We start from the raw sequence: 19439 nt of genomic DNA, 5'->3' as shown, positions 1-19439 counted from the left end.
AGTCACAGGTCTGCAAGCTGTACAGTAATTTGTATATTCTCTCTGCCTCCCTTCTCCAACTGCTTCTCTGACCTTTTTGTCTTACAGATTTTTATATTCTTGGATCTTACCTGTTACTTTTCTTTCTTCTGGGCAAATCTGGAGATGACCCTAGCTTCTAGTCTTCCATTTCCAGTTTCCTTAAGAAGATCCTTGCCTTCCCAATTCTCCCACTCTTAGGTGTCATTTACAATGAACTTCAGCCCTCCAATACCCACCTCTGTTCCACTGCCCCAGTTAAGCATCACAAACACGCACACTCCAATGCCAAAAGGCAGACACACGCCATGCATATGGACAAGTCCTCCATTAAGCGCACAGCACAACAGCAGGTAGCTATTGACAAATTTTTTGCAGGATTGGAATGTAACACTTAAATACCTTGTAGACAGAATTCACTCAAACTGATGTTCTGAAAGCAGTCTGCCCACAAGCGTCCACCTGCCTTTGAAATGTGAAGATGGATTGTCCAGACATCTTTTTCAACCGACGTCTCCAAATGAAGGACAGGTTGTCATCCTCATTTCAATGTAGCAATGGGCTGCTCAGGTGCCACCATCGATAGTGGAACTAAGGATGAGAAACTACAGCCAATCTAACTGTAAACCCCACATCAGAGTACACTAAGAGTAAAATAACATGCAAAAAGACAAACCATGATGCTCTTGAAGGAATTCTTACAGCCCTGGACTACCTGACCAACCAGCTGGGAAACATGGCATGCATCTCTATCCACCTTTGCCAGTTGGAGTTACTAACACGACTGAGAATCTATGATTTGGTGGCTGCAGTGGATTCAATTTTACTGCCTGTAAAACAAACAAACAAGTCTCCTTCTCCCTGCTCCATCCCATTTCCCCCTTTGTAATTAATGGACAACTACAGTTCAAAAGAATAAAATGTTTTCAGCAGACTTGTCACTACCGCGCAAAGACTAAACAGACTTTCACATTTCAAGCCTGAGAAAGGCTGTAACTTGACCATCCAGACCAACCTCCCTCATAAATCATCCTGAAGCAATCCAATTGTTCCCAGTACTGACTGCACTTAAGTCAGTTTTGGAACTTATTCTGAATATTTCAAGAAAAAGAACCGACTGCAATCCCCATTAACCTGGGAGGTGAGTTTTGAAATCTCTCCCCTTGAACTGTTTCTTGGTTCAATGCTATTTTTAATCATGATTTTAATACAACCCTATTTCTGGCTAATAAAACTTAAAATTCCTTTCTTTCTGCTATGCTCACACACAAACACCTATTCCTCCTATATTTATTGGCAGTCAAGCTGCTGTTTAAACTTCCCACTAAACTACATGAATCTTCTTAAATCTCAAAGGCATGAGAATTGTGTTTTCCTTAAATACAAGTTTATTTACTCAAAACAGAGGAAACTATGAAAGCATCTGATAACAAACAGGTGAACGCCTCTTTACATGTGTTAGTAGTGATAGGACAAGGGGGAATGGTTTTAAACTAAGACAGGGGAGATTGAGGTTGGAAATTAGGAGAAAGTTTTTCACTCAGAGGGTGGTGAGGCACTGGCACAGGTTGCCCAGAGGGGTTGTGGATGCCCCATCCCTGGAGGCATTCAAGGCCAGGCTGGATGTGGCTCTGAAGCAACCTGCTCTAGTGGTTGGCAACCCTGCCCAGAGCAGGGGGGTTGAAACTAGATGATCTTTAAGGTCTTTTTGAACCCAGGCCATTTTATGATTCTATAATGCTTGTTTTTCTGATTTATTTCAGTCCGAATAAACTTAAAACTAATTATTTAAAAATTCTCTACATTTTTTAAAATACTCATATTAAAAGTCATAAAGAAATAAAATTACATATAACCATCTTCAATCTGACACAACAAAATGCATCAAAAGATGAAGAAAACTTATGACTTTATAACTATCAAAACCATGGTAAACAAAAGCACCCAAAGGAGAAGGCAAAATAGTCAATAGAACATTAAATAACATTCCTTATTTAACAACAACAAAAACAGCTTTACTGCTAAGTCAGCTTTTTATTTCTATGAGTTTACAGCCTACTATTAATCATTTTTGCTTCCCAGTTTTCTGGGAATAGAATGAAACCAGACATTAAAAATTAAGCGTCTATCCAGGTACTGATCAGCTGCTACAGATACGAATTTCAGGCTGTAAAACATCTAATTTCCATTTCAAAATACTCGGTGTTTACGTCTTTTTTTGAGGTCTCCTCCTATTTAGCCCTTCCTCAGCGGTATTTGTTCTCAAAGCTGTGGAGTAAGATATACTTAATGAATCTTAATACTCACTTATGAGAAACTCCTGATTTAAAATTGTACTTCTCAATTTACGTAAACAAACCAAACTACTTACAACAGCATCCTAGTAAATTTTATTTATAAAACTAAACTATTCTTTTTAGTTCTAGGAAGTTTTCAAGTTTTCAGTTAGCATTTTAAGAACAGCATGACAGTAAACCAGCACAAGAAAACTAACAGATGCTGTCACTGCAAAACGAGCACCAGGTTCTTGTGCCTATCAAACCACCACATTCAAGATTTTTATCTTTCCCCAGATCAGGGCTGTCTTCAGTAAGGTAAACCTTGATTCTTTCCTTAGGACTTCACATATAAAAGAACTTATTTTCCCCCACTTTTTTGGAGACCCACACTAGATAGCACCAGGGTATTTTCCTGCTGGAGTCAAATGTCAAATTGCATCTTCCCACAAGACTCAATGCAAGTGAGTGTGTTCATGCTTCAGCAGACACTATTTGGTCATTTTGTTGTTGTTGTTAAAAGGTTTTAGACTTTCCTGTTGCAGTGTTGTGTTCTACACCTTACTGTTTCAAACCATCCAGGATCCCCCTTGTGGTTCATAATCAACCTCTAAAGCTTTGTCCCCTGAATCTAAAAAAAAAACAAAAACAACAACAACAAAAAAACAAAAACCCAAAGCAGCTTGGCTTGAGTTTTCTTTAGTTACAGGCACAAATATTAGAGTTTCTTAGAGTTTTGTTATAAGGCAGATTCCCTAGAATCTCTTCCTGTTGATTACAGAATTTGATGACAACTATACTGCTATGTATAGTTATACTTAATCAGTTTACATATACCATTGTGTATGAACTTACTTGATAAGACCAAGATCCCATAAGCTTACCTACACTTGACATGATCCAGAGATTTCTACCTTCTAAGTACTAAAAGCTTTCCTTCATTTAAAATAGTGCCATGAGCTAGTTTGTGCTGTATGACCTTTGGTCACAAAGGATTTTGTGCAACACGGCTCTTCATAGTCCACTGTTTTTCCCTGTGACTGAAGAGATTAAAAATACTGCAGTAAACAACAGAAAAAAGCAGTACTGGCTGTATTCCATAGCCAACAGCACACACCAGAAGGATCACTTAAAGCAAGTGTAGATCAGCATCTTCCATCTGGGAAGCATCCCCCAAAAGATGGCAACCAGTGAAACTGGAAAACATCTCTGGGGATTTTTTTTTTAATTTTTATTTTTTAAAACAGAGGAGTATGCATTCTCTTACAAAGGAATTTGCAGCCAAAAAAAATACAGTACTCTTAACTGAGTTACTGCGAAGTTAGAAAAAAACTATATTAACACATGAAAAGTAAGAGCAATCAACTTGTGAGGCTAGAATTTTATTTTTCCCATAGTACATAAACATAGCATATTCATCAGAAAAATGGAAGTCCGAGTTATTGGTATGAGCTCAAACTTTCTTGTGCCCAAGAACTTGCCCCGTATTCCAACATAATGTGATGTCCTTTAGCAAGTATACATTTCTTAACGTTAAAGCAATTCCACCTATTGGAACACTTCTTTTCAACTGTACTAAACACACCAATTTGGAAAAGTTAGAGAGAGACTACAGCATATATCAGAATGGTAAATTAGTGATACGTGGCTTTACAGCAGGCAGTCCTCAATTCCTTTTCTTTCAGTGTCAACTGTACAAGCTTGTAAGAAGAGATCAACAGTGGAAGTTGTTCTGAAGAATGGTGCTTCATCTGCAATACTGAAATTTAGTCACTGGAAGAAAGACACACCTCTATTATTATTCAACAATTTGATAAGTCTAGTATCAAAAGCACCTAGCTGCTATTATATCCATTTAACATTAAAACACTGGAAAGCAGACATGGAGTTTTCATGTGCCCCAGAAGGAGACTACAGTTTTCATGTGGGACGGGTGTCACATAGGTTCCTCATATTGTCTTCTGCATGTTGTTGGATTGCGTGGGTGAGGTGACCAATGTCTTTCTGAAAACTGCTTAAACCTTTCTGAAATTTCTGCCTAAGTAGAAAAAAATATTTCTACAACTTAACTGAAAAATGTTGCATCTGAACAGCATTTCTTGAAGTAGCTTGCGTCCTTATCTGCACATAGGACACCTGTTTACAGAAATTACTTACTTTACTATGCAGTTACCGTAGAAAAAGAAAGCAAGAGTTGAGCTGCTGTCAAACCCATTAAAAAGAAGATCAACTATTTTACTCGTATATATTTAAAATAATTTACTCTCCCAAAATAATGTACAATTTCAAGCAGTCCACATTCTTGGAAGGTGTTTGATGAAACACTATTAAGTTTAAATCACATTGCACTTAAACAATATGCTGAAATGCTTTAAACTTCTGACCTGCAGCAAAAGTGCTTGTAACCATAAGTTTTTATTTAGTATATGCACTAGGTAGACAACCTAGAACTCTGGGCTGTCAGCTGCAAAGAGTCTTGCTTTACTTCCTACGGCCACCTCCACCACCAGCGAGCATGGTAGCCACCCGAATGAAGATGTTCAGTGTATCTGTGTAGATACCCATGCACCTAGGAAAGAAGAAATGAAAGTTAATCTTGTTGAACATAAACAGTATTATTTTGCATTTCATACCATTTACTTTTAAAAAAGCATCCATCAAGGGTCTCTAACAAAACTCAACTATACCATGTCCTCTACCCTCGTTGAGTAGAAACACCCCTTTATTTTCTTGCACCACCTCTGCCAGCAGCATCTATTTGCAAAAATCTTAACGGAGACTGTGCTCTTCTTATAGGAGACCTCTATTTCTATGCTTTATCATCAACTATTTGTCTCCATGAATTTAGAAGACAACTAGTGTTCTATTTTACTGACAGAAGGCCAGATGCAAGGAGATAAACAATTCACCTAAGATCAGATAGACAACATGTACAGTAAGGCAGTTACTTGTTAGTCAGACTTGCTCTTTACTGAGGGCCAATTAATCCTTCTTTCCCTATCACTTTTTTTTTTATTTAGAGTGATAAAGACCAGTGAATATTAAGCAACATCAAAGAGTTAACATACTTCATCTCAGCTGATACTGAGAGGTATTTTCAGAGAACAACTATAAATCCTCTCAACAATGCTTCAGAAAACAAGTGCTTTTTAGGAAGCTAGTATTACTGGACATGACACCACATTTTCAATCCTGTTTCTCTCATTTCAAGCAGATGCTTTCAGTTTTAACTCCACTAGTTTTTTTCACATTATGTTCCTAAACCCTATGATTCCTTCCATTTGATAGCAACACACTTTTGAATAGTAAACAAAGGTCTGGCTCTTTGTAAGACATGCTGCCATACAGCTCAAAGCTAATTCTTATACATACAGTGAGATCGGAATACTTACGCATTGATTGGGTCATACTTTGTAACTCCATAATACGGAAGAGTCTCTGCACGCTTGATGACATGCTGTGTATCGTACAGCAGAAACATGCCAAAGAGTACCAATCCACCATAAACAGCTACTGAATACAAGCCAGCCCCAAAAGCAGAAGTAGGAGGCAAGAACATGGACCCTGGAGAAGAACATAAAATAGTCTTGAAGAAAGCTGCTGTATTTGCTACTCTGAGTAACGTTAAAAAACTTCAATTCCTGTAGCATGTCTTTTTCAGTGACTACTCAATTCTCAATTTGCAGTGCATTTTTGATTTAAGGAACTTTAATACACCAACAGAGGATGTCTCATACAACCCAACGCAGTAATTTTGAACTCCCAAGGGAATCATGCATACTTTTTTTCACATGAAAGTACTTGTGTTCCCGGGACTTTCATACAACAATGCCCAGAAACATGCAAGGGAAAAAACCAAGCGAATCAGAAGCTAGGGTAACATTTACTGTTCTCCTGATTCACTGCCAGTAGTTAAACAATACAAACCATTACTGTCAGCCATTCATCAAATTAACACTTGCCAGAAGCATAACGGAGTTATCTTCTCCAGCAAACTAACAGACTAGCCTGTAACTAAAAGTGAGCTGCCCATCCTAGCAGTATAAGTTTATAAGCTACTCTATTTGACAGTTAAAATAATACTTTACCAATTGAAGAGGCCAGAACAAAGCCTAAGCCTATTCCAAGTGGTCCTCCCATGTTCAGAAATTTTTCACTTGGAGCACACATGGCCACAGTTGAGAGCCCTCCGACGATTCCAGCCGTGTACCAGGCAGCTCTGATCAGCAGAGGACCACCCAAGAAGGCTAGTGGAGCCACCACCGCACCCATGACACCTAGCCAAAGGAACACAAAACCAGTAAGGTTTGTAACAGCTCTGGTAAAGACACCACCTGCCAAAACAACGTTTCAAGTCAGATAACATGACTCAAACTAATCCACTTAACATGGCAACACCAGTGCACACTTGCCAATTTATCACACTACCTTCTAGATAAGTGCACAATCTTAAATTCAGTGACCTACTTTCCTCTATTTTTGGAGAGTACTTCAGTGAGCTCGTCTTCGGAAGAAAGCTTAATACAAGACAACATACTGATCTCTTCAAAAACAGCTGTTAAGAGATACTTTGAATGGATTAATCAACTACAAAATAGCCATAGGAACGCTCAAAACTGAAAGGCAGGGCAGATTTTTGCAGTAAGAATTAGTCCGGCAATTAAGTCAGACTTTTTGCTAGAGTCTTACATGAAACCTATACCTATTCCGTTAATGTCATACTAGATCAATAACATATCACTGAAATAAATTCAACTTCTTAACAGAAACTTTAGCTCTAGAGAGACTAGTACAATTTCAGTGCCTAACATGTCTGTCTAATTGTTATTTGAAGCATGCAACATCAGTAAGACAGTGATCTGTTTCTTGCAAACCTGACGGGAATGTGTATCTAAGAAGCTGTTATTTAATACTACAACTATTTTTCTGATCAATTTCCAAATATCTTCCTATCCTGTACAGACGAATTTCAGTAAGCGTAGGCAACAGTGCTTACAGAAGCTATAGTGCCAGAAAGCAGTCACAAAAACAAAGCAGGTATTAATAAATCAGTTCTATCCAACGTGTACCTCAAGATCAACTTGAGCATGACTTTTACGAGATTACAGAAATTAGAGGTACATTAAAGACACTTAAGAAATCCCAGTGGTCTCTGAAAAATCTTAAGTTTCCAGAAGCAGTACGTAAGAATTTATTATAATATCAAAGTTTTCTTCAAGAATGTGGTCACACAGGAACATACAATTTTATAATGAAAACTATAGCCACATACCTGAATGCATCATCCAAGCAAGATGTTTAGCTGCTGGACTATTTTCATAGGATATGGACCTGACCAACATTCCAGCACCAATCATAGCAGCGAAAGTTGCACCTATTGCCTGTAAGAACAGCAACAGAGAGCTCAAGTTGGCATAAGAACACATGATCTCCATTCTACCACATGATTTGTTGAACCTCCTAGTCTCAAAGTCAATAAACTGCTCTTTTTGGAATTATACTAAGTCATAATTTGAACATTTGCCAATTTCTGTACTATTCTGGTAAAATCTTTGCAGATCCTAATTTGCAGTAATTCCCATTTTACTTATACCAAGTCTGCTAGAAATCCAAGTTTAGTGAGAGATGGCAAGAATCTCTTATTCGTGTAAGGAAAACATACAGTTCCTCCACTTAATCCCATTTTCGTTAAGGTACCTGCAATACTAGCTTTATTTTTTTTTCTTGTACATTTCTCCACCCAAAGCCAGTATTCAGTTCATACGCTTTTACTATCACCTTTTAAAACCTCATTGCCTCCTCTTACTTTTCATTCTGAAAAAAACACCCAGCAGCTAGTCAACTGATCAGAGAAGCATATAACTTTGGTTTACCACTAAGGAAGCATTATTAATTTGATCTCTGTAAAGCTGCGTAGATGCTAGCATTTATCTATTACTATTCTGCTACACTTAGCACACCTAATATGTAGGAAGCAGACATTTTGTTAGCAGTTCGCCTGGATGATTTGCTTACCAGTATCACTTTGGCCTCGGCAAACAAGAGCTTTAGAAGAGTTACACAAAACAGCACAGGGAGGAGTACAAACACATAAGGATCTCTAATTCCATTTTTAGAAAGCTACAGAAATAGTATCGCTAACCTCAAAAGGCCACTTGCAACAGGTTCATATTTACATATAGCTGGTCAGCAGAGCACAGCATTTTATGTTGTGTACACAGTTTGTCAAAAACAAACTATCAATGAGGTACAGAAGGTGCATATCAGCATGCAATCAGATGCATCAAATTATAAAACACAAAATATCATTAGGGAACTTCTGTGGTCTTTAAAGATAATGACAATAGCATAAGCAAAGTTTCACCTTCCTTTTCAGAAAACAGAAATGCAAAATATAAACTGTTATCAACTACAACATTTAGGGTCATTTCTCAGTGAATTTTTTATATAACGTGAGCTTACCAGCCAGGAGCCTTTTGTCATAAGGCTCATGAGTGCCGGAGATCTGCTTACTGCAACAGCTGACAGTGCTGTCAAGCCAATACTTCCCGCAAAGTACATGTAAGTAGAGTGAATTCTGTCTTTCACATACTGTGGCCAAATACTGAAAAAAAAAAGTAGTTGTACATATCTATGCAGTTATCAACACCAGAATGAAGACCAACCAAAAAAAAAAAAAGCACATCCAAGCTGTTAAGTATACTCATGGTTATGGATAGAAGTGAAGTATCATAAAATTGTGTGGTTTAGCAACTTGTATCATGAGTTCACCTTACAATACGGGTCTGAACTTTTAGATCTTCCCCACTACATGCAGATATTATGTAACAACTCTAGCAACACTGTGATTTACAAAGAATGCTAATGATAGTTCAATTCTAAGGAGAAAGTATATACAGGAGAAAGTTTACAGGCGAAAGAATAGATTTTTTTCTAAATATGGAAAAGTAGAGAGTGGTGTGCGCATGTAACAAATGAGTTTAAGGAAAAATGTCTATAGATTGTGTACTGGGCAGTAAGCAGCCTGCAGAGCAGCTCACAAAATGCTGAGTCACCATGCACACGTTTATCTGGTAACGCAAGACAGGCATGTCATTTGGAAAGCTCTAACAATATCAACAGAACTAGACAGGAATAAGAGCTCCTCAATACAATGAATACATTTGTATTTGGAAGTGACTAATCAAGTAAGCAAATCAAGACACTGCCAGCATCGCTTTCTCCCACGCCTATGCTTACCAGTAACTGACTTAAGTCTAAGTAATTAGATGCTGTCATCAGTGAGGTTTTTGTTGTGCAATACATCTAAGTTTAAAGAGTTTAAACCAACATAAGTAGAGTATTTAAAGGAAACTCCTTTACACATTCCTTACAGAACACTGTATTAAATTTTAATGAATAATCTCAGAGGGAACGCAAGGCAAAGTGGTCTTAATTGTTTTACTCTTCATAATTTATGAATTATTTGCATGTGGCACACCTCGAGTTTCAAATTTAGCAATACAAACGAATTCACATAAATCAGTATCTATTTAAGTCTGAGTTATTTAAATTCTGCTTTCAGTTATATACTTTAAAATCCTGCATGGCCAGAAGCAAAGGCTTTCTGTCCAGAGATTAGGAAAGGTAAGCTACATGCATATTAGGAGATACTAGCTAGAGAAGGGACAGAAAAAAGGAGGAGGGAGGTTCACTTCCAAGTGCTCTTTACTTAAATAAGCTATCTTACTTACACGGCTTTTTCAATAGCTCCAATCTCACTGGACATGCCCATTCCATAGTAACAGAGGGCCCCCAGGCCAACAGCAGCCCCTCCAGCAACAACGAATTTTCCCAGACGATCAACTGTATGAAGAAAAATCATGCTCTCATGACTGCTTTTCTTCGACAGTTAACAGCATTCTCACACGGCTTTCTTTTATCTGTAATACCTGATCCGTGTTAGGCTTGTTAAAGCTTCACTTAACTTTGAAAGTCAATGTGTAACCACTTCTGAGATAACTACACTTGAAACATTCTAGATTAAGCCTACCAACACCATACAGTTTCATAAAACAGAGTAAGAATTGAGACCAGCTAGTATCATGGCAAATGTATTGGCCTTTATTACACTAACAGCCAGGAATTCTAACACAAAGGCCAGTTAACAAGTCCTCCAACATAAGGGTTGTGGATATTGTGTCCTTTCCTGTCATTCATCTGCCTTTAACATTTGCTCAATCAAGAGTCTTTGGTATTCGGTTAGATCCATATCAGTTTCAGATGCGATTTACAAAGCTCACAGGCAACAAGCCATGATTTACCATCAGTTCCTACTGTCTGATTTTTAGACATACTACTTATGTGTCACAATACAAGTAAAAGTATTTATCAGCTGAGACCAAATGCTGTCACTTGTATGATTCTTTTAAGAGTACATTCTTCCTTAGTGTGCTATAGCCATGGTGTTCTCCTCTCAATTTACTCAATTCTACTTAACAATTCGGTCCTGCTAACATTCGTTTACAAGTCTCACTGAGCTACTGATATCTATCTTAACAATCCCTTTGTGACCCACTGAGAAAAAGCTCTGATTCATGCTAAGTGTACCAGCGAGCATAGTACATCAATACCTTACGTACCCACAGCATCCTAGACCTTTCCCTTTTTTTCCCCTTATTTGGCAAACTCTACACAGTGCAGAATATTTCCTTGAAACAGTATACAAAGTAGTTGGAGCGAAGTATTAGCGTTGTTTTTCAGACATCTGTAACCAAGGAAGTACTAGTCTCCATTAAGAAGCAGCCAAGTCTGATTTTATAGTTCCCACCAGCACCACAAAGCAGAGATAACAACAAATGTCTTGTGAGAAACTGAGAGATATTTCCAGCTTTGAACATTACACAGAAAGACAAGCAGAGAAACTGTCTCCAGATTGCTGGTAAATTTAAAATACTAAGCAATGCTTTCAGTATCCTTAGTGGTTTGAAGGAAACCATTTTCTTCAAGGAAGTTTTAAGATAAGCTTCAAAAGATTAGAAGTATATAAAGCAGAGCTACCCTACCTTTAAGCGCAGTTTCTACAGATGGCTCAAATGCTGCTTCTTTAATTTCCTGGCCAATTTTCCCACGCCTTACGCCGGTTCTTACTCTAGTAGCATAACACTGTTAGATTCAAAGATAAAATAAAACAGATTCAATTAAATAAAACAGGAGACATCCCTTATGATGAACTGTATTGACAGATTAATAACAATCCATTTCTGAGAGAAAGCAATTTGCTTTTAACACACCAAAGCACTGCCATTTACTTGCTACACCTGCTATTGCTAGTTAATTTATTTGTGCTTCCCTCCCAAATACATGAAACAACGACACTCAGAGAAAACAACTGAATATTAAAGTTTAGGAAACTCAATAGGAAACATTTACACACAGAAGTAGTATAGAACCAATGCAAAAGTCAAAGTTAACAGTTCTGCTAAAAAAAAATCTAACATTTGCATTTCTATTCTACTCCCACCGTATTAAGCAAGGCCATAAGACTTTATTTTACTTTTCATGTAAAAACATACTCTTTATTTACTTAACTTTATGTTAAAAAACCCCACAACATTCCTGCCCGCTGAATTTGGGAGAGCAGCGTCAATTCACTTTTGTACCTAATCTTGATTTCAAGAATAAACCTTGAATGAAGGCCTATAAACTAAAGATTTATGGCTAAGAAGCTCCAAACAAATAAAGCGTGTTGCTCTACTGAACTCTTTGCAATCTGCAAGAGGTGTAAAAACTCCTATTTTAAGTTCAGAGACTGCTTTTGAAATCTTTACCATTTTCTCAGAAATTTCTGAATTATTATATGGGCACTTGACCAAGAGATTGCTCAAAGTAGCAAGTTTGTTTTAATACTAAAAATTGAGGTCTACAAGCATTACTACAAGCATCAGCTGATCTAGCAATAAAATCCAGGAAGTCTACCAAAGCATTTCAGGTAGGTTTTTTTTCCCCCCCCCCCCACCTAACAACATCTAACTCCCCTATTATAATTATTTAGCATTCCTCACAAAGGGAAAAAACAAAACACAAACAAGACCACCAAAAAATCAGAACCCCACCAAAACAAACAAGCAAAAAAATCTCAGCCTGCAATTTAGGGTGTTTAAAACAGTTTTCTATGCTTAAGATGAAAACAGAAAGGAGAAACAACTATCTTCTCTCCATGAAGTCTTCGGATAACGACAGTTCAGTTTTGAAACTGCCAGTAAGACTCTCGATAGTCCTGCCAGATTTTGAAAATTACTCTGGGCTAGGCAACAGCTCTAAAGACATACTGGGACTACTGTCTTTAAAAATAAATTTTGTATTTAACTTAACATTTAAGACTTGTAGTAGGAAACAAGGACCTAGGAAGAGGTAGAACTTTTGCTCTGCCTACTTTGCATAGTAAGGCTTACCCAATGCTAATTACCTGCTTCAGTTCCTTCTTCTAAGAATTTAAATGGAAAATATTACTTCAGTTACTTTTAAGCATTCTGTTTTTGATTTACATTATTCCTTCAGTAAGTACGAGTAGGTATCTCAAACAAGCCAAAGGCTTAGGAACGTTCAAAACAGGTACTCCATGCCAAGCAATTCTCCTGGCAAAATACTCAGCCCTTTGACATTTACCTTACCTGGTTAGGCTGCCACAGCTTGTATGCTTTTATACCGGAATTCCTCAATGCTGGGGAAGCTTGAGTAATGGTGGGGCGGAACGCCTGGCATGGTAACGTCCTCAGGCACACTAGCCTTGCAGCCAACATGGTTGCTTAGACAGTTTAACAGTGTTCCTACAAGTACATGAGAAAATTTGTTTTATTGTTTTGTTACAAGGTTTTCACACAAAAACCATACATTTACTACTTATTCTCAACTACTCCATGCTATATAATAGTAAAACATAATAATTAGAAATACTGATTCTTGAGTACTGTAATAAGAACTAGAACATTCTTAAACATAATTTAACTCTGTTATTCCATCCATATTTGTTTTCCACTTCTGTTGGTTATCTCCTGCAACAAGGCGCTTACCAAAAAACAGAAAAACACATCACTTTTCTTACAAGCAAGTTACATCAAGAGCCTTTATGTATTTATCTTTGAATTACTTTGTCAACTAATTTTTATTTTGAAAAACACTGCATGAGCATTCTTCCTTCAAAGGGTGTAAGACCTTCCAACTCTACATAAACTTCAGTCAGGTATAACACCAAATGACTAAACCCTGTAATACATGTCATGGAAAGAGTTTTAGGAACGGTTGTTTCCTTTTAAGTTACTCTTTTGATGAATTAAATAGCTTTGTAGACTCAGATTCCAGTCAAGGTCACACCCAGAGCAGGAGCTCAGGTTACCCTGTAGCAACTTTGACCAGAAGACCCTGACGTAACTTATGCACCTATCGCCAGCGTAATGGCACAGCAGCCTCCAGGCTCTACAGGCAGTGTAACACTGGACCTTTATCCTACTTCCACAAGCACTGCATGCATCACGCACAAGGAAATCGAAGTCCTTGTCGTTCCACCTACTCTGTGACTTCACACAGTTCCTGATGTCAAAAGACACCAATTACAAGCACTTTTTTCAAGCAACCCTTCATAACTTAGGCATACATTCTCAAATATAACTTGCGTGCTCTAAATAACAATAACGTCAATCACGCAGAAGAAACGAGTACCCACACTGCTAAAATTTAAAATTCAGAACAGAGAAATGAAAACAGAAAATAATCTTGGTTCTAGAAAATGTCGGTTATGAGAGCCCGGCTACGAGAGCCTACTTGTGTGACCGGAAATGCGCTGAGCGCCTTATCCCGCTTCCTCCCCCACATCCCACTCTTTCCATCGAATAACGCGTTTTCCAAAACTCGCACTGAATTCGCTACTTTTTTAAACCTAGCGTTTGAGACAAGCCGCCTTAAGCGTTAAGGACAGGAACGCGGCAGCACAGAGCTCGGCAGTCGGCCTGGCACCAACCCGGCCCCGCGGCCCCCACGCCCTCGCCCCGCGGGGCAACCGGCTCGAGGAGGGCCGAGTGAGGGCCGCCCGAGGCGCCGCGCAGCGCCCACCCGGGGCCGATCCCGCCGCGGTGCCCCCGAGGCCGCCCACTCCCGTCCCGCACCTGCGTAACCGCCCCGCTCCGCGCCGCTCCGCCAGCAGAAGTGACGCAACGCCGACCCGCGCGCCCACGGCGACTGGCTGGCTCAGCCCACGTGACTCCAGAGCACGCACGCACCATTGGCTCCGGGAAGCGAGGGAGATATGACGTCACGCAGTCTCCAGGACACCGGGAAGCCATCTTTAACGCGGGCAGAGAAACTTCTGGTAGCTGCCTCCAGTAGGGACCCTGTTGAGGGCGGCGCCATTTTGAGGGCGGCGCCATTTTGAGGGCGGCGCCATTTTGAGGGCGGCGCCATTTTGAGGGCGGCGCCATTTTGAGGGCGGCGCCATTTTGAGGGCGGCGCCATTTTGAGGGCGGGCCCCGCCCTGCGGTGCCCGGCGCCCGCCGCCCGCCGATCCGTGCCTCACGGAGCCCGGGCGGCCGGCAGCCGCCTCAGCCCGGCTGCTCCCCGCGGGCAGCGCTGCCGGCCCCACTGGCCCCGGCAGGTGCCGCTGTGCCGACAGAGGGCGTCAGCTCTGTGAAAATAAACGAGCGAGGCTCGAACACTGGAGCTCGGCCGTCGAGGAGGACGACGAACCTCCTCGCGCCGTATCCCTCCATTTTGTCAGCCACCGAGCCTGACAGGGCAGGGAGCGAGGAGAGGTCCCGGCGGCGGGGGCGCAGCCCCGGCCCTGCTGCTGGCCGCCCTCCTGCCAGTGCTGCCTGGGAGGCTGAGGCTTGCCCTTCTTGTCGTGTCCGTAACCTCAACACATTTCCCTTTGCTTCCCTTTGCAGCTGACCAGTCGAGTCCAAATGGGGTGCTAAATCTGCCCCTTTGGTAACGCCTTTGAGTGGCGCCTCTCCCCCATGTCAATATATTATGTGCGTCAGGTGCAGATCAACACGCCAGATAAGCACAAAATAGAGCATTATGTACATAAATTAGAGAAATCATAGAATTGTAAAGGTTGGGAAAGACCTTCAAGATCACTTGGTCCAACTATCACCCTACCACCAATGTCACCCACTAACCATGTCCTAAGCACCACATCCAACCTTTCCTTGAACACCCGCTCCCCAGGGATGGTGACACCACCACCTCCCTGGGCAACCCGTTCCAGTGCCTGACTGCTCTTTCTGAGAAGAAATGTCTCCTAATTTCCAACCTGAACCTCCCATGCCGCAATTTGAGGCCATTCCCTCTAGTCCTGTCACTAGTAATCTGTGAATAGAGACCAACCCCCAGCTCCCCACACCTTCCTTCCAGGTAGTTGCAGAGAGCAATAAGGTCTCCCCTCAGTGTCCTCTTCCCCAGACTAAACAACCCCAGTTCCCTCAGCCACTCCTCACAGGACTTGTGTTCCAGGCCCTTCACCAGCTTCGTAGCCCTTCTCTGGACACGCTCCAGGGCCTTGAGGAATGCATGTTTCCAGCCCTAATCCTAGTTCTGCTCAATGCACGGCCTTGCAAGGTCACTCCACCCCTTCTAGGGATTAAACATTGCCTGGGGGGAAGCTTTTTGGATGAACTAATTCTCCATTGGCAGCTTCTTTCCAGTCTCAGCCCAGCTGGAGCTCTGAGCTTTTTTCCAAGCTTAACCCTAAACCTAAATTGAGCCCTAAAAAGCCGCTGCAGCACTTGCCTGGACTCTGAATTTCCCTGGGGGATAATCTCTTTGCAGCCACTGTTTTTCTTTGGCAGCTCTGCTCCAGCTGGAGCTCTTGACTGGTCTTTCCACCAGCCCTAACCCTAAACCCTAGGCTGAGCTAAAGGTCAGTGGCACTGTTCAGTCCAGACCCTTAATATTACTAGGAGAAAAATTACTTGGTCAGACTTATTTCACCTTTGCCAACCCTTTTTTAGCCCCATCCCAGCTGCATTTCAGACTTTCAATGCTATTCCTAACCCTAGTTTGAGCTATAAACCAGGCACTATCGAGAAACACGGTATTCTTCAGAAGAGAATTCTTTTGGCAGCCCTAAGTTTGCTTTGGCAGCCCCTCTCCAGCTACTGCTCTGTAGTTTCTTTCAGCCTCAACGCTACATATGGGCATGGCTCTTCACAGCCAAGTAAAACAGACTGTGAGAGACTTGAGCCAGGATCAAAGACAAACATAACAAGAAAGAAAAGGTGTTGAATACAGAATGAAGCAAAGAAATAGAATGAGAGTTACAAATAAACTTTTGAGGATTGTGAGATTAGCCTTTCTACACCTTAGAGCTTCCTTGTTTAAACCATAAGAAAGTGAACATAGTGAACTACTACTTTGCAAAATGAAAGTAAGATAAGAGATCAGATGTGAGAAAAGTCTGAAAATGCACTGCATAGGATTGTGAAATAGAATTTAAATGAGAAGAACGAAGCAGAAGAACATGCTATGTAAGCATGGAAATTCCATGTGAGAGGGCCAAACCTAGTGAGATTCAAGGTCTGATTCTTACTTACTCTGAAGCTTGTTTACTTTCCTTTGGAGTAAATCAAAATCCAGAGCTTTTAAGTCTGTAGCCCCAAGGTCTCCTACAATGGAATAAAAAAGCCAATTTCAGGCCACAAATAATATTGTTTATTTAGCAATTTCTAGTGTTTATTTCAGAGTTTGTAACACTCAATAATTGTTAGGTACTAAAGGATTCATTATAATAATTAATATTTAAATTTGTAATTCAGTTATTAATAGTAATAATTTATGCAAAGAATCAAACTTATCTCTCGCTACAGCATGTAATCATGTAAAAAAGTCTCCTGGGACTTTCAAGTAAGATCCTCAATCCAGCTCTGTCCCAAATTGTTTCTTTAATAGATAGTTTTGCCAGAAGCAACCCAAATCCACAAAGGACCCACACCGCAGCAATTCACCTGTTGAGGCTTTTTCACAGAAACTGACCGCTAGCAGATAATCGTTTTCTACGAGGTGGTCAATGGATTTAAGTGCTCTAACTAACAAAATCGTTGATTGTGCACGAGTGGGAAAATAGTGGCCTCTTATGTAAGCAAGTCCCAAACCATCTAGGAGGTTTTGAGTCTAAACCAGCAGGTTGCATCCTCTCTGTTGGCACCGCTGTAACATGACTTGTTTCTCTCAGACAGGAAGGCAATAACTTCAATTGCTGTGCAGCCTCATATTACTGCAGAGCTTCAAAGCAGCTGGCTGAGCTTTTGCAGTAGTTCAAGCTCACGCTGATAAAAGCATGGATAACAGCATGACAGCGAGTCTTATTGGTGAGATGGCAGCCAAATGCACACAGAAAAATTTGCTTTTAAACTCTGATGCACTTTTCCTTCATGGCATTGTGTTCAAATGTGATGTGTCCCCAGCACCTGGAGTTGGGTCCAGTGCTGTTTAGCATCTTTACTAATAACCTGGATGGCAGGACAGAGTACATTCTCAGAAGGTTTGCAGATGATACAAAACCATTGATTGTGCTGCCATTCAGAGGAACCTTATCTGATGGACTTGAGAGAGTAAAGCCACTGAGTCTGGAGTCAGACTCAGTGTTATCCAGTGACAAGATGGGCACAACCTGAAATACAAGACATTTCATTGAAATGTTATATATACATACATATGTAGTGGTAGTTGCAGTGGAACAGGTTGCTCAGAGCATTTTGGAGTCTCCATCTGTAGAGATTTTCAAAACATGACTGGACACAGTGCTGAGCAACCTGCTGTAGGTGACCCTGTTGTGCAGGGGTGTTGGCCTAAAGAATCGCCAGAGGTCACTGCCAATCTCAGCTATTCTGAGTCTATGTAACATCAACACAACGATTCCTGAAGGAACCACTTTTGTTTTTTTCAGGACTGAGAATGCACCAACAAGAGAGGCCTGGAAAATAGTAAACGTTTTCAATTTCTCCAGGCAGTATATAAAAAAGGTGTCACTTCCAAAGAAACAAAAATACCCCCCCAACAATCAATCAATCAATCAATCAATCAAACAAACAAACAAAAAAACTAAACCCACCTAAACAAACAAACAAAAAACCCTAAAGATAACAGGTGAACAACTTTGAAACCAGCTGAACAACTCCTCAGAAATCAAAAAGATAAACAGGAAAACTTGTACTGACATAAAAAAAAAATCCTATAATTTTAATTTCAGTAGTTCATGTTCTTACCTACAGCTGGTTTTGCATTTGCCGGATATCCTATAATTATCTAGGCAGGATCAAGTACAGTTTGGCATTAAAGGATTAATGTATAATAAGAAATTGTTCAAGAGTAGGAAACTCCCTTGAGAAGGGACCTGAGGATCCGAAGGGATGTGAGCGAGGTTGGCAGGGCAGGCTCCAGGTGCTGCCCCCAGCCGGGCAGGAGCTGGGTGTAGGAACAGCCCTTTACCTGCTTCCCCTGCCTTGCCAGCTCCCAGGTCTGACATTTCCCATAAACGGCTGCTGCCAGGGCATAAAGGGTGGCAGTGACCAGCTGCAGTGCCCAAAGGGAAAAGCTGACCTGCTGCTTGCACTCCCAAAGAGACTAATGCTCCTCTCCTCAAGTCTTGCGTGAGAAACGTCATATATTTCCAAAGAATAAAGTCAGCTGTTCTTAGGGATAAATAGTTTCTTAAGGGATTTTTTTTCATCTTGCCGTAGAAGCGAGGATTGCCACTAATGGAATCATCTTTCAGGAAATACCACGTGAGGTATTTTCAGCCGTACGCTGTGCCTTGCCAGTCACCTTAAACAAGACAGTAAAACACTTACATATAGCTCAGGGCAATCCTGAAAAGCCGCATGAGCCACAACAAGCCCATTCTTGTGTTGATAAATAGGGTCACTCTGAATTTTGAAACTTAAGCTTTTAACTCTGCAGCTCTGGCATCCTCCTGCAGAAAAAAGACATCTCTGTCAATTGTTCACATGGCCGTGTTCATTGGCAGAAAATAAATAAATCTGTGGTTAGCAGAATTTCTCCTTAGGGCAAACTTTGCTGATGAAGTTTTTCAAATTAGAGCTGAAGAAATATATTTTGACTTTCTGGTAGTGCTGACTCTAGCATTCCAGATCTCTCTCCCAGCAGATTACAGGG

General features: G+C 40.6%; 1 protein-coding gene across 15 annotated transcripts; it reads right to left on the bottom strand.

Annotated features, from left to right (window-relative positions):
* Positions 1-3660: 3660 nt before the first annotated feature.
* GHITM (growth hormone inducible transmembrane protein) lies at positions 3661-14665 on the bottom strand. 15 transcript variants are annotated; one of them, XM_040563512.1, is made up of 10 exons: positions 14435-14512; positions 12947-13102; positions 11339-11438; positions 10028-10139; positions 8757-8898; positions 7567-7675; positions 6383-6571; positions 5687-5858; positions 4739-4863; positions 3661-4430 (listed from the first exon to the last, which is right to left on the bottom strand). In XM_040563512.1, exons 2-9 carry the CDS (start codon positions 13073-13075, stop codon positions 4776-4778), a joined length of 1041 nt encoding a protein of 346 aa, XP_040419446.1. In that variant the 5' UTR covers positions 13076-13102; positions 14435-14512; the 3' UTR covers positions 3661-4430; positions 4739-4775. The 15 variants fall into 15 exon arrangements, with proteins under 15 accessions (XP_040419446.1, XP_040419448.1, XP_040419450.1 ...); XM_040563514.1 differs by having other exon boundaries at positions 3661-4067; positions 14435-14504; XM_040563516.1 differs by having other exon boundaries at positions 3661-4067; positions 14382-14469.
* Positions 14666-19439: the final 4774 nt, after the last annotated feature.

Source organism: Cygnus olor, chromosome 7 (genome assembly GCF_009769625.2).
Source record: "Cygnus olor isolate bCygOlo1 chromosome 7, bCygOlo1.pri.v2, whole genome shotgun sequence".
Lineage (NCBI taxonomy): Eukaryota > Metazoa > Chordata > Aves > Anseriformes > Anatidae > Cygnus > Cygnus olor.
This window is presented reverse-complemented; position numbering and strand designations above follow the sequence as displayed.

What these genes read in the sequence shown, in the direction of transcription:
- GHITM (XM_040563517.1), bottom strand. Translation starts at nt 13,075, where the DNA reads ATGTTGGCTGCAAGGCTAGTGTGCCTGAGGACGTTACCATGCCAGGCG. An exon ending in GGAGCTATTGAAAAAGCCGT is followed by an intron (nt 8,899 to 10,027) that starts GTAAGTAAGATA and finishes TTTTTTTTTCAG; the next exon opens with TATTTGGCCACAGTATGTGA. An exon ending in TGTTCTGGCCTCTTCAATTG is followed by an intron (nt 5,859 to 6,382) that starts GTAAAGTATTAT and finishes GTTCTTCTCCAG; the next exon opens with GGTCCATGTTCTTGCCTCCT.